General features: G+C 38.8%; 1 protein-coding gene across 1 annotated transcript in view; it reads right to left on the bottom strand.

The window, feature by feature from the left end:
- Positions 1-3162: 3162 nt before the first annotated feature.
- Positions 3163-15344, bottom strand: part of LOC126353914 (methyltransferase-like protein 22) — a 53608-nt gene continuing 41426 nt past the window's right edge. Inside the window, exons 5-6 of the mRNA XM_050003146.1 lie at positions 7632-7731; positions 3163-6918 (exon numbers count right to left, since the gene is read on the bottom strand). Coding sequence (XP_049859103.1) covers positions 6729-6918; positions 7632-7731 — 290 coding nt within the window. The 3' untranslated portion in view covers positions 3163-6728. The remainder of the gene's footprint in view (positions 6919-7631; positions 7732-15344) is intronic.

Below are 15344 nucleotides of genomic sequence, written 5' to 3'. Positions count from 1 at the left end.
GTTCAGGAGGGTAATACAGAACGCCGTGTTGGATCCCAATGGCCTCGTATCACTAGCAGTCAAGATTACAGGCAGCTTATCCGCATGGTTGTAACGGATTGTGCAGCCACTTCTCGATCCCTGAGTCAACAGATGGGGACATTTGCAAGACATCAACCATATGCATGGACAGTTCAATGATGTTTGCGGCAGCATGGACTATCAGCTTGGAGACCATGGCTGCGGTTACCCTTGACACTGCATCACAGACAGGAACACCTGCGATGGTTTACTCAACGACGAACATGGGTGCACGAATGGCAAAATGTCAATTTTTCGGATGAATCCAGGTTCTGTTTACAGCATCATGATGGTCGCATCCATGTTTGACAACATCGTGGTGAACGCACATTGGAAGTCTGTATTCGTCATCGCCATACTGGCGTATCACCCGGAGTCATGGTATGGGGTGCCCTTGGTTACACGTCTCGGTCTCCTCTTGTTTGCATTGACGGCACTATGAACAGTGGACTTACATTCCAGATGTGTTACAACCCGTGGCTCTACTCTTCATTCAATCCCTGCGAAACCCTACATTTCAGCATGATAATGCGCGACTGCATGTTGCAGGTCCTGTACGGCCCTTTATGGATACAGAAAATGTTCGACTACTGCTCTGGCCAGCACATTCTCCAGATCTCTCACCGATTGAAAACGTGTGTTTAATGGTGGGCAAGCAACTGGCTCGTCACAATACGCGTCACTACTCTTGATGAACTGTGGTATCGTGTTGAAGGTGCATGGTATCGTGTTGAAGGTGCATGGGTAGCTGTACCTGTACACGCCATCCAAACTCTGACTCAATGCCCAGGTGTATCAAGGCCGTTATTACAGCCAGAGGTGGTTGTTCTGGGTACTTATTTCTCAGGATCTATGTACCAAAATTGCGTGAAAATGTAATCACATGTCAGTTCTAGTATAATATATTTGTCCAATTAATACCCATTTATCATCTCCATTTCTTCTTGGTGTATCAATTTTAATGGCCAGTAGTGTATTTCTTGGCCATCCTAAGAGTGCACACACAAGGCATACACCGAGTATTATATGGCTGTGGCAGTGAACAGTAAGTACAGTTTAGCTCACAGTCAGAAGCCTGATGGTAGTATCTCACTTTAGTAAGTAAAAACATCAGGGGCAGTGAAATGATGAAGAATGTGCAATCACACACTTCAATGCACTGTGCCCCACCTCCCTTCCATTAGCCTCAACTGTGTGCTCATAATGGGTTTCACGTTACTATGGGGTAAATGTTTCAGAATGCTGAACTACCCTAATTTGCCATTAAGATGTCAAAACAGTTTATTGAAAGGCATACTTCTGTAGCTTCCTCTGGATAGAATCAAAGATATTGTGTTCAAGTCACTCTTACAGGCAAATTGGAAAGCAGGGCTGAGGTTGGTCTCCCATATAGGTAAAGCATCTTCAAAGGAGGTAGTGAAGTGGTATTATGTTGCCTTCGATATCCGAGTAACACCAACTGTGACACCATTACCAATAGATCTGTAGCCAACAACCTTCTGCTCCATAGTAGGAGTAAAAGTGGCTTCCAAATTTCATAAGACAGGATATGGTACTAAAGGAATCATCAGATTGATGGGGAAAACATAGATTGGTCTTGACTCCTTACATATGTAACTTTTTAACTGTCATCCTTACATGGTTAGAGCAGTACGAGGGGCATGCTGTAGCCAACAGGCAGCAGATAACGCACCTGCATTTGAACAGATTACAAATAATCTTGATGAAGGACATGCAAAATGATACAGATATAGCCAGAAACTTTCTGCACTCATCTAACAAACAAGCTTGTACTAAAAGTATTTTGTGTTCTTTGGCTTCTCTTCCATTTCTCTGTTTCTTTAAACAGCATGTTCCATTAACGTAGCAGCAGTTTTGTGTGGGAGAGGAGGAGGGGTGTGTGAAGGAGTCAAATTATGGTTGGTGTGTGACATTTTTACAGCTTACTACATTAATGATGTACATTAGGTGTCACATGACTTCTGTAAATACTACAGGATGTTAGGATTTCAATAAAGGTATTCTGACTGTAACTTGTAAAACATCTTTGAACTCCAGGTATGACTGATGTGAAGCAAGTTTGAAACTTTTCTTATTATGTCTATTATTTGACATTATTAACATGACAGAGTATACTTACACACAATAATATACAAAAATAAATATATTTCAAAAGCTAGACCAGCTAGCTTTAACAAAACAAATTGTTAAACAGCTCTTTTTCAGCAAATTATACAAAAATAGTGTTGCACATATCATACAGGTTAATAAAACTCTGTCTTAAAGCAAAATGCAGATGCTTGTATAATACTGTTTTCCTTATAGTACTATACACATTTCATATGACATGACTGATTTGTAATCCTGCCTTTATCATGACCAACACTGTAAGTTGCAACTATTGTGATGTTTCTCTCTTAATACACACACACTCATTATGAAAAAGTAGATTATATGAAAATTATGTAATCTATCTGCAATGGTTTAAATATGTTTATCAAATTCCACATAACAGTTGAAATTTAGACAGAGTTAGTATTTCAAATGAATTGCACAACGGTACATATTAGCAGTATCCAGAGTTGAAAGCAATTCTATTCAGAGCTCAAGCACTCCACACATCACTTTCTGTCATTTTAGTGAGAAATAAGTATGATTTGGAAAACACTCCATTAAACAATCAGCATCAATAGTAAACAAAAAGAATTCATTAAGGCACACCACATTACACACAATACAAGTTAAGATCACTTCAAAACATTTATGACAAAAGGATTTTTTTTTTCAAGGCATACAAATGTTTCAACATACAATATCACGGAGTTGTTTAAAACAGAGGTAAAATGTGAAACCAACAGTAAGTCAATAATAGTAGATGTTAAATCAGAAAAAAAATCCATATTTTATGTTCAGTGTCTCACTGATGATGAGAAACTGTTGTTACAGAACTGTGTTGGCATTTAGTGGCATGCTGGAAAGAATCAATAATGACAGCCAATGGGGACTAAATGTTACTATGCAATCAAAATGAAAAAGAACAGTGTGAAACATTACTATTTTTCCTAATCCAATAGTCTATTGACCTCTTAGATGGCGCTTCAATTCTCTTTCTAGTTTCACCCAGTCTCCTGACATTTACTTTTGTTTTCTCTCACAATTTCGTGCTCCATATTTCTCTGTTTTAGTGACCCTTTCAAATGGTACAAGTTTTCTCATAGATTTGTGTCTTTACTTACCCTAAATTACACTTAACCGGAATTCCTTCTGGAGAACTACTCACAAAATGCATCTGGTAGCTGCTATTTTAAATTTTAGTACTGTCTATATCTAACATTTGAACACTTCTGCTCTCCTCCTTGATCCACGTCATAGGTTTGGCCCAATATAACTTCTCACTAAAGAACCTTTCTTCCATTTTATGGGTCTGTTTATCAAGCTTCTACCATTTAACTGAGCTAGAGTAATTTGCTTGATAGTTATAGCAGCATTAAGTTCACATGTTCTGCTGCAATTTTTCAATTTTGCTTCCTTGAAAGTTATATAATTTTTTCCTGGTACTGTTATTTTTCTTTATTTAACAACATGCCAGATTTTTTGCTATGTAATCTGTTAAATCCATTTAATAATTCTTTTATATCCTCTTTACGTATGGGCCAACGTTAAATGTAAACTGCAAAACTTAATAACTGATGTTCATTGTTACCCGAGTTGTGCACTTTTCTTTCAGTGCTTCATTGTCTTATCAACTTAAAGTGAAAAAGTCTTCTGTGGTATGAATGAAGATAAACTTCTGGGAGTTTTCCAGTAGCACTCCCACCTTTCTAGGCATTGGTATGTGCGAATCTTGATTAAATTCACGTTTAGTTACACTGTTTCTGCATCATCATTCTTGGCCTCTCTCTGTGCTGTGTTGAAAGAATGAGTGAAAAGAAACTAAGATTAAGACAAAAATGTGGATGTTATGCAATTTGTAGTGCAGCTAATGACTTAAAGTAAATATAATTATAAGGAATTAAGAATAAGGTTTGAAGTGTGGGAGGTAAAAATCATAGACGGAGACCATAAGATGAATACAGTAAGCAGATTCAGAAGGATGTAGGTTACAGGAGTTACTCAAGAGATAAAGAAGCTCACACAGGATTGAGCAGTATGGAGAGCTGCATCAATCCAGTCTTCGGACTGAAGACAACAACAATATCAATCCCACTGACAGTGAAGTCATTGAAGATGGAGCACAAGCTCAGATTGGGGAAGAGTGAGGAAGCCAAGCCTTTTCAAAGGAGCCATCCCAGCATTTGCCTTATGTGACAAGAGAACTCACAAAAATCCTGAATCCATTTTCTTAACCACTATTCCACCTCACGTGATAGTGAATAAATAGTATACTCATACTGGAAGTCATAAAAATTACTCTTCCAGCCCTCTTCAATATGAAACTGAACAAGATACAGACCAATAAGTTGTGACAAGTGCAGCAATAAGGTTGATTATTTGTTGAATAAGAATACCAGACGAAATGTTGGAATATCAACTGCTTATGAAGTATGGATAAGTTACCAGCAGGCAACATTTTACAACAGAAAAGGCCTCGCCACATCAAATGATGTCAAACTGACACTGAAAAAACAATTGATGACGACTATAGTCTGAAACATACTTTTGACATATACAATGAGATATACTGAAAATGTAAATTGAAGTAGTCTGTTGAATGCTATAGGAAATGGTTAAGAATAACATGGGCAGAGAGGAGAAAATCAATCAAGCAGTCATACAAAAAGTCAGTAACATACCAGAATTGTGCAACACCACAAAAAGAAGAAAGCATGTCTAGAGGGAGAACGTCCTGAGACATAGGATCACAATATCGAAAAGCACAATGGAAGGAAAGTGTAGTATGTGAAGGATTTTTATTGAATATGCCAGCCAGATAGCTAGGAGGATGACTGCAATGTATTTACAGAAATAGGTTGGTAAGCTGAAGCGCTACTGTTAATGAATCCTAAAACAACTGTAAAACCTGACAAGTGTAGCAACATATATATGATGACAGTGCTATCCATAATGGATTTGATTACTTATGATCCATTCCTCTTTGTACTGTGGAACTTAACTAGGAGAAGGGAAAGGAAGTGAGAAACAGATGAAAATTTTTCATACAAATCATGATAAAAGTTGATAAAATATCTATATTGTTTAAATGATACAAAAAACAAGGGCTAATAATTACATTAAAACTATACACAAGTCAGTCGTCTGGAAAGAAATCTGTTCTTCTAGTGCTAGGAAGAAGATGGGGGCAAAGCAATTGGAGATTTTAAAATCTTGTACGAATAAAGACAAGTTATTCAGATACCCAACAAAGGCAACTACGCAAGAGGTTAACACAATGCTTATAAAAATAAGATAGCACAGAAATGATGACATAAGGCAGAAACAACTTTAGCACTTGTCAAAAAAGACATAATGACCAAAAATAAATTGAGAGAGGAAGTCAAATGAAGGAAAGAGAAAGTAAAGAACAAACATGTAAGTGAATGCATGGAGTAGTATGTGAAATTTCAAGTGAGTAGGAGAGATGGAAGTGAGGAGATGTAAAAATGTAAATGTTGTGTGACTAGGGCCTCCCGTCGGGTAGACCATTCGCCGGGTGCAAGTCTTTTGATTTGACACCACTTCCGTGACTTGCGTGTCGATGGTGATGAAATAATGATGACTAGGACAACACAACACCCAGTTCCTGAGCGGAGAAAATCTCCGACCCAGCCAGGAATCGAACCTGGGCCCTTAGGGTTGACATTCTGTTGTGCTGATCACTCAGCTACCAGGGGAGTAGAATGAGGAGATGTCGGTCAGAGAAACATAGTAAATAGATAGGAACAGAAGAGATTAGTGCAAGATAATGTAAGAGGGCTGTGAGAGGCAAGTTAGAACTAAAGAGCAAGATCTTGCATTTGGAGTGCTGGAGGAAAGAAACATGTACATGGCAAAACTTTGTAAACCTGATTGCTTTGTTTGCCGAAGTAATCTGTCACTGTTATACTGAAAAGAAAAACCAAGTTGAACAATAAAGTTAGCCTATATTTTTCCAAATGCAGTAACTCTTATTTATCAGCAAAGTCTATTCTTACAATTACCGAATGCAAATCTCTGATATATCAAGTATGTGCTTTACAGAGAGCAAAGAAGGCTTCACTATAATTCTGAGAAAACAACTGAACAATTTACATATACCTAATGCATCTTCTATTACGAGTCTTTAGAAATGCCACATAATATGTATTTTTAATCTAACTGCAGAATGGTGTGGTAAAACATGAATTCTGATCAAAATGTATGTTCTCTGAATCACATCCACAGCATCATAATCTCTATAGACACAAATAAAGTTTTCAACTGTCCAACTTTGTGTTGTTAAATTTTCTCATTATTTTTGCTGTCTCCAAATCCTGTACCATCTGATATTTCATTACTTCAACTTCACTCTGAGCATTCAAGAACAAAGAATATATTTCAAAAATGCTGAATACACCAGTAGATACAGGCAGGTGAATGGTCAGTATCACATCTTATTACTCCTTTAAAGTAACTCCATTAGGTGTGTGCGTCTGTGTTTCATTCATCTTTGTCAGAAAAGCTGAACTACTCTATGATACAACAAATATTTCCTATGAGTTTATTTTCCACAATACAAGTTCTTTAACACGTTCATAATTAAAATATTGAGGAAAATCTATAGCCAGTTGCTCCACAGTCCAGTTAGAACCAGGAGGCTTACGCTGAATGTTTGATAAGCATTGCAGAAAGTGTTCATAGCATGGTGCTACACAGTCCAGATCAGCCACGGTGAACACAAATCTGTATCAAAAACAAACAAATAAATAAAAACAGTTAAAATAAAAATATTTGAAAAACAAATATATTTGCAATTACAGACAAGCAAATGTACAAATTTCAGTTTGTGCATTTATGAAAAACAGTTAACTATAGCTGTTAGGAGATGCCTGTCATTGACAGAAAATAGCCAATACTTACAAAAGCAATTTTTTGTAACTTGAAAATGTTGGTTTTTCTAGAGTGATACTTCTCATTAAATTTTCCTTGGTTGTCAGCCAAATAACAACATTGTCTTGAAGCAACATTTCAACAAGTTTCCTACTCATTGCCTTCTGTTACTTTGCCTAAGCAAGAAAGTAAGAAACATCTCAAAATGTTGCTTCATGATAATGCAGTTCCTCAGTTGGCAACTGAAAAAATCTTTCATAAATGCTTTATATTCAGTAACCAGTAATTGAAATCACAGGCAGGAGATAAGCTAAAGTGCTTGCCTTATATATGCTTGTGACACAGGACTGGCATATGTGAAAATTTAAGTTATTATTTATCTTTTTAATAAGTGTAGCAATAAGTAACAAACAAACAGTTGCTGAACTGTGAATCGTTGCTGTTGTTTATGCGTGCGTCCACCCATCCCGCAACCCCCACACATTTTGTAATACATGTCCTGATCAGAAAAGAGTAAATAAAATAAAATTTAAAGAACAATATATCTGCATTTCTACATTACCCACCTTTTCTCTAGAGCCACATACACAGTCTTTGCTGGTGGAACTACCAAGAGCTTAGCAAGAGAGTCAACAAACGCTTCTGTCAAATCATTGTCATAAATTACTGAAAATAAATAAAAAACTAATTCAGTAAAAGCAGAAAAACATAATACCTGACATATTTATTGCTTTAGTACAACATATATTTCATAAACAATATATTTAAAAACATGATACAATATTAATGAAATTAGTAAATGTATTTATTCTGTTTTCTCACAACTAAGGGTCCAGACAACATACTTTTTGACTCATCTTGATACATTGGTGCATTATACAAATTATTTGATTGTTGTACCCATCTGAATTTAGGTCTATCAAAGTCTCTGATGTTGCAGCCAGTTTTTGTACTTGTGATTATAGTTTATTGTTTTCATATATTGGGTTCGTGGTTGTTTTGGTGGTCTGTTCAGTTTTAAGTGTACCACTGGCCTTATGGAGCTGCCCAATTCTCCAGATACTCTTTCTACATCAGTAGTAGTTTCACAAGAAAATATTACAAACTTTCATAATAAATCATATTGTGCATATTTTGGTCTGTAAATTATGAAGAGAGCAAGTCATGGGATCCACATAACACATGGCTGATTTGTGCACAAGAGCCTTGACGGCACTGTTTGTCCAGGACAATAACCTTCCATTGTGGAATTCCATTGATGAAAATATAACAAAGGTATCCTTATGAAGATTCTAATTTACATCTATACAGATACTCCACAAACCACTGTAGGGTTGTGGAAAGCAGGTACACTGTACTGTTTAATAGCCATTTTCTTTCCTGTTCCACATGCAACTAGAGTGAGAGAAAAACAACTATTTGTACGCAGATACACAACATATACATATAATGAATGGACTGATTTTCTCAGTCTTAGGTGTCAGTCCCAAGTTTGAGTAGTGGGTTGGGCATAGGGCTATCACCTTGTCTTACAAAGAAATCATTTGCCATAAAAACAGCAATAAGAAAGAGCAAAGGAAATATGAACAGCATGAAAATGTTGAGTTCCAAAATTAAAACACATCCAAAAGGCCATACAGCAACATAACTTCACTTGGCATTGGACTCAACAAAGTCAAATCTTTATATAGATGTGGAACTTCATTGAATTATTATTCAGATTCAGTAATGGCAGCTTCCAAATCTTGTGCATTAGTGAGGCTGGACAGATAGTGAGCAGTAAAATGATAATGACATATTACCATGGGACAATACCATATGAACTAAAAAAAGTCAGTACATCCTTACTTAAACATGGAGTTACCAGTTCTCACATTATTTTGGTATGATATCAAACAAGACACTACACCTTCAATAAAACTTTTGCCAGTGTGTTATGTCATTTTTTGTTTCGTAGACCAATTTATTTACCAGTAAATACAACACCCTGATGTAAGCCACTGACAACAGTGGCTGAAAGTTTAGTCCATAAAACAACATGGTGATGAAGCCACATAACTGGAAAAATACTACTGAAGATGACAAAGATTGTGAAAACCAACACCCACACATGGTTTCAAACAAGGCACATAAAATCTCAAATAAATTTTTTATTGGTGTGTGACCATATTGTCAGATTCTTTTGTAGAGCAGTTTATTTAGTTAGGTAATGTTCCAAATCATGAAGTGAAATTACCGTCCTTGACTACAATGCACTAAACAAGCCATCAGAGAGATATCATAGACCATGTGGTTCACCCATATGAATTTGCAATACAGGACCATGATGATGATGATGATGATTATTATGATGAGTGTCCATTACTGCCTTGCAATATGAAATCCCTATGTATTTAAAATACATATTATCCATACAGGAGAATCTACAGCATGACTCGGAGATCACATGACAGATTTCTCTTGAGTGGGACTGAACGCCACAGATTATCTCTTAAAGATATGTGTCTACTGTGGAACACTAATTACCACTTGGAGATCACATGAAAGCACTGTCTTCAAAGAGACTAAAGGCCAGGATAGTCCCTGGAGGATGTGTGTGTACACTGTGGAACGTCATTCGCTGTAATTGTTTTGTCTCCAGCTGAAGAACTGGCATCTAACAAAACTGTTCTGTGTTTGGTCACTAAAAGTTTAGTATTAGACAGCAATTTGGATTCCTTGCCCAGGCCAGGTACTGAAATGGAGAACAGACTGAGGATACTCAGGTTACACACAGTACGTAGCCACGAGGGCTGCTGCAGCAAGCATATCATGTGGAGCTATCCACTGATACAATACTGCCTGAAAATACTGGTGACAAGAACTTTTTCACCGTGCAACTATTCCCATGAACCATAAAGCCTGAGTTTTTAAAGCTTTGGCAGCAGCAGTTGTAGTTGGAACAGCAAAAACAACTGCAACAACTGCAACGGCAAGGGAAACAGTGACATTTCCAGCAGCAACAGCAGAAATTGCTGTTACAGCTGCTGCAAAACCAACAACAGTTGGCAGTTGCACTTTCATCACCTCCTCCTCTACCATTCACTTCCTTCAGCAAGATGAATGAGAGTTAGGAGGTCTATTTAAGTCATTTTGTTCTTCACTGCAAGCCAAGCCAAATAACTGATCCTGAACATCGCTGTGTAGTTTCACTGTCTCCCAGAAATAAACTGTATGAAATATTGCAGAAACTATGCACCTTTCACGCCCCAGTAGTTTGAGGTTTCTGAGGTTTATGGTTCACTGTCTATTATGTTTGCCACACCCAAGTTGCTACAACCAGGCTCCAGTGTAATCAATGTGTCAAGCAATGTAAGCAATCCTACACAGCATGGGCTGCTGAATTGCAAGGCTTCACACGCAAATGTGGTTTTCCCTGCAAAACAGTGTGGCACATCATATGTGAAATCCTCAATCCATGATGTTACTGTATGTCTCCTTCTGTTAGAGAAGTTAGTGTGAAGGTTTTGGAGTCATCTAACCCAATCTGAGTGATTTGCTAAAAATTGCCAAAGCTCACAAAGTAACTGCATCAGCATAAGCTATGTTTCATGATTCCTCTGAAGTCAACTTTGTATTACTATTAGTCGCATTTGTGCTGTACAATCAACTGATGACTTGTAATCATCATCATCATCCCATTTACCAAGCACCTGGTAGTCTGGCGACATGGGATTCAGTAATTAGTACAGTAGTTAGGGCGGTTGATTGTGATCCACCACCCTCATTGTCAGTAGATGCGCAAAAACAGAAGCACTTCGTTCACTGACAGCAAGATCTAAAATGAGCAAATGTTCATACAAGAGTCTCCTCCCCATCATTGTTAGAGGGTCCTAGAAAAGTTCATGCCAGCAGATCATGGTCAGATCGCGGCCCACAGCATCATTGCTCTTTTTGTGACTTCACTTATTTTACATACTGCAAACTTCGGCACCTAGCAAGTGTCTGCCTCGGCCGGTGTGCACCAGCAACATCATCCATCAGCAGCAGGCAGGATGCAGCATCTCATGTTGTAACTGGACTTTAATGTGGCACCTGCTGATTTCCAGTTGGAGACAGGTGTGGCTGTGTCTCTGATTAATGAGGACACTTACTGGCATACTGGTTCTCCACAGCTGAGGTCCTCTCAGTGTGGGGTAGTGATGTACAATGGCCAGTCGATCCTGTTATATAGGTCAAACTGTAGTCCACACTAAATATAAAAATTTAGCTTGATAATAGTCATATCTTGCGTGACAATTAATACTTTTGTCTTAGACATTTTCGTGTTTTTTTTTTTTTTTGTTTTTTTTTTCAAATTCAGGACTAGTGAATATAGTTTCATCTGTAGTACCATCTATAGAACTTGATGCACTATGTATGCAATTTAAGCAACTGTTAGAACCTACATTAGGTTGTGGAACAGGGTTCCATGTCCATGTATCCTTAAAGCAATCAGCAGTGCGTAGGTTTTGTAGGGCTTGTCTGGTGCCTTTTGCCCTATGGGAGCAAGTTAAAGGAGACCTGGACAGATTGCAATGTATGGGAGTTAGTATCATCTAGCCAGTGGGCTACAGTTATGTTCATTGTTAAGAAACCAAATGAATAACTTGGAACTTGTGGTGAATTTAAGTCCACTATTAATGCTCAAGGAAATGTCGATCTGTATCCAGTTCCTTGGAATCGCTGGCAAAACTGGCTGGGGGCCATTATTTGTCAGAAACAGGTGTCACTGTCACCTACTTTCATTACCTGTAGATGGTCAGACAAAACAGTTTTGGTGATTAACATGGCACTTGGCATGTATTGTTATAACAGATTGTCACTGTGGGTTGCAAGAACTCCTGTGATATTTCAGCAATACCTTAAGCAACTCAACCAAGATATTCCCAACTGTGTTAAATATTCACTAGAGCCATGCAGGAGCAACACCTGCACAATCTACAGGTGTTTGAGCGGCTCCATGTCCATGGTCTGTGTTGTCAATTTGATAAATGTAGTTTCTTTGAGTGAGTGTCAAGTACTTGGGCACATATTATGTAAAGAAGGCCTCATGTCCACACAGGATTACATGGATGCAGTCACTAACTTACCAGCTTCTAAGAACCTCAAAGAACTACATTTGTTCCTCAGGAAAAGAAATTATTTTGAAAAGTTTATTCTCAATTCATCCCAGATTTCATATTTGTTAAATTTATGTGGCCAGAGGCATGCTAGAAGGCTTACTTATAACTTAAAAGGTGCCTTAGCTCGGCCCATGTTTAGCGATGTTCCATCCCAACAAACATTTAATGCTTGCCGCTGATGTGTCAGATTAGGGTGTTGGTGATTGTGCCACAGATATGTTGATGGGACAGAACAGCCCATTATAACTGCATCTAAAACATTAGATGTGGCGCAGAGGAATTATTAGCATCAGGAAGTTTCATATGTATCTCGTTGGTACAAAGCTCCACTTGATCACCAATCACAAGCCCCTCATTTTGCTATTTAGTCTCCATTCAAAATTTTCCAATATGATGGCACAATGGCTGCAATGGATGGCATTGCTCCTAAGTAACTATAACCACGCAATCCATTATTGGTCCACCATGCAGCACTCAAATGCTGATGCACTTTTCCGCTTACTGTGTGGCCCAGATGCAGAGTTTGACAGGCCGAAGCAGCAGAAATGAGTCATAATCCACTACTCCATACAGTGTTGTCTGCTGTATGGCAGGGTTGACCAGAGCACCTGCTTAAAGCGACCAATCCAGAATGGCACATCTATTTTTTGCTAAAGCTTGCGTCAAAGCAGCTGTAGAACACATTGTACAAAACTACCAGGCCTGTGTCCACAGTCAATCAACCACAGCTAAGGATTTCAACCCTTAGCCACACTTTGACTACTCCTGGCAAAGAGGGCTTGCCGATTTTGCCAGACCCTTCCAGGGAGGAACATGCTTGTTATTTATCGATGCCCTCTCTAAACTTCCATATTGAGATGGATAGCTACCACCACCACATCAACTACTACCCATGCTCTGTCCATCACATCTGGAATAGAGGGGGTACAGTCCAAACTGGTTGCCAACAATGTTACTAAATTCACAACATCTATGTTTTGGGATTTTTGTAAAGGCAATTGTGGTGGCCATAATTCTACAAGGGCACAGACCCTGCATACACCTCACTGTGCTGTGCCCAGCTCCATGGAACCACCGCTCATGCACACAGCCTATCATGGGCTCCCATGACTGGGCTTGCACTTCTGGCCAGGACTCCAAGTGAACTCATGTTATTATCATCAGCACTAGGGGGTGGTGGATATGTGAGGTTTTGGCCAGCCAGGAGCATTTAGTTAGGTACCATCGAGATAAGCTCTGGCTGGAGTAAGGTGTACTGCCCTCCCATTTCCCCTCAACTGCTGAGTGGGCATGACCTACACAACCATGCCAGGGGCAAGCTTATGTACTACCACTACAACCTCTGCCCTCATGTTAAGCAACCACAGGGAGCCAATGGAGATGCAGCCACTTTCTGTTCTCGCCAACACAAGTAATCTCCTCACCATATAATCGATAGAGATGGTTTGTTTTCCTACTCGGGTGCCGATGGAGGCCGAATTGCTGTCCCCATCTTCTACATAGCTGGCACACAGTCTCCGGCAGCCAGGACCAAGCTGCATCCAAGAACCCACAAATCAGTCGATAACCCCATTACATGTGCCCGCATCTGTCCCAGCCGATCACGATGGTGACCATCCCCAGGAGTCTCTGGCAGGGCTTCCAGCATATCTCTCTCTCTCTCTCTCTCTCTCTCTCTCTCTCTCTCTCTCTCTCTCTCTCTCAAGCTAGCACACGTCGGGCCACTTCTGGCCTTACATGCTGATTAGAGAGGGGAGGGATTTGGATTCCCAAGCGAGCCCCAGCATAAATATGGGAAACAGGTCAGAGATACTTGGGCTACATACTCAAGTTGCTGGTTGTTCCCCCATGAGGCACCACTTCAGCAAGCATGTCACACAGAGCCACCCACTCATCTGAGACTGCGAGTAAATAGTGTGGCCCAGCACTTGCCAATTAGTCTCCTGCTTACCTCTGAAACATTTAGTTACATGCAATTTAACATAGAGGTTTGACCTTGCCTGTTTTATGTTTGTGATATGCATTCCTCGTTGAACTTGTATAGCTACGATAACTTTGCTATGTCTTGGATTTGTTGTTGGTTATTCATTCACTGTGTGAACTCTGCCATCACTCACCTTAGGAACTGCCTGTTTTGTTCTACCAGCCTCTGTGTTACACCACGTATGACTGACCATAAACAGTGTTTCCTAACCAGTGTGGGAAAAATCCATTTCCATTTAGAATAGCAAAACGGATTCCACACTTCAATGGGTATCAGTTACATCAAAAAACATTAGTCATTTTTCAAAGAACTTATAACCTATGCAACAGTTCACTACACAAGTTAACAATAATAATAATAATAATTTATTATTATTATTATTATTATTATTATAAGCCTCAGACAAGCGCCGTCATGGTCGAGGACGACGCTTGAACCCTATGCCCGCCCACAATGGTAACGACACTGCTAGCCAACTGGAAAATGATTTAAATCCAAATAGAGGTGTTTTGCAGGATATCATTCCTGCAACCACCCTAGAAGGAAAACAAAGACCAGAGGATGAGATGGTCAGAGGAAGTTAATCGACACCTCATGTTCTGTTATTACCAAGCAACAAACCTAGGAACCAACACAACTGGATACAGATCACAAGTGCACACATTTATTACCAGATACCCAAAATTAAAATTTTTAACAGAACAACGACTAGCTGATCAGATCCATGTAATAATAAAAAATAACAGGATACCCCAGTCAGAATTAGAAAACATCAAACAAGTACAACAAATGAACAAAATAATATGCAATCAGAAGAAGAAGAAAATACAGTAATGAACTCAAACATCCCAGAGCAAACAAACAAAGAACAACACACATCAATTAAACAATCAGAGGAAAACGAAATCTTAAGACTGCCACCAGAACAAGTACCAATAGAACACGAAGTGACACACATGTTAGATATAGAAGAAAAATTTCAGCTGACATATATAGAATACAAAGACACAAATACAGACATTAGACCATTCTTGCATAGACCGCCAAATAACCCTCAAGTCGAAACAACAATAAAAACTATCAACACAATCATACACAACAAAATAAATGAAAACACAACTATGGAGGAGTTACTACTACTGGTTTATGTA

This window comes from Schistocerca gregaria, chromosome 3 (genome assembly GCF_023897955.1).
Source record: "Schistocerca gregaria isolate iqSchGreg1 chromosome 3, iqSchGreg1.2, whole genome shotgun sequence".
NCBI lineage: Eukaryota > Metazoa > Arthropoda > Insecta > Orthoptera > Acrididae > Schistocerca > Schistocerca gregaria.
Note: the sequence above shows the minus strand (reverse complement) of the source record. Positions and strands in the feature narration are given on the sequence as shown.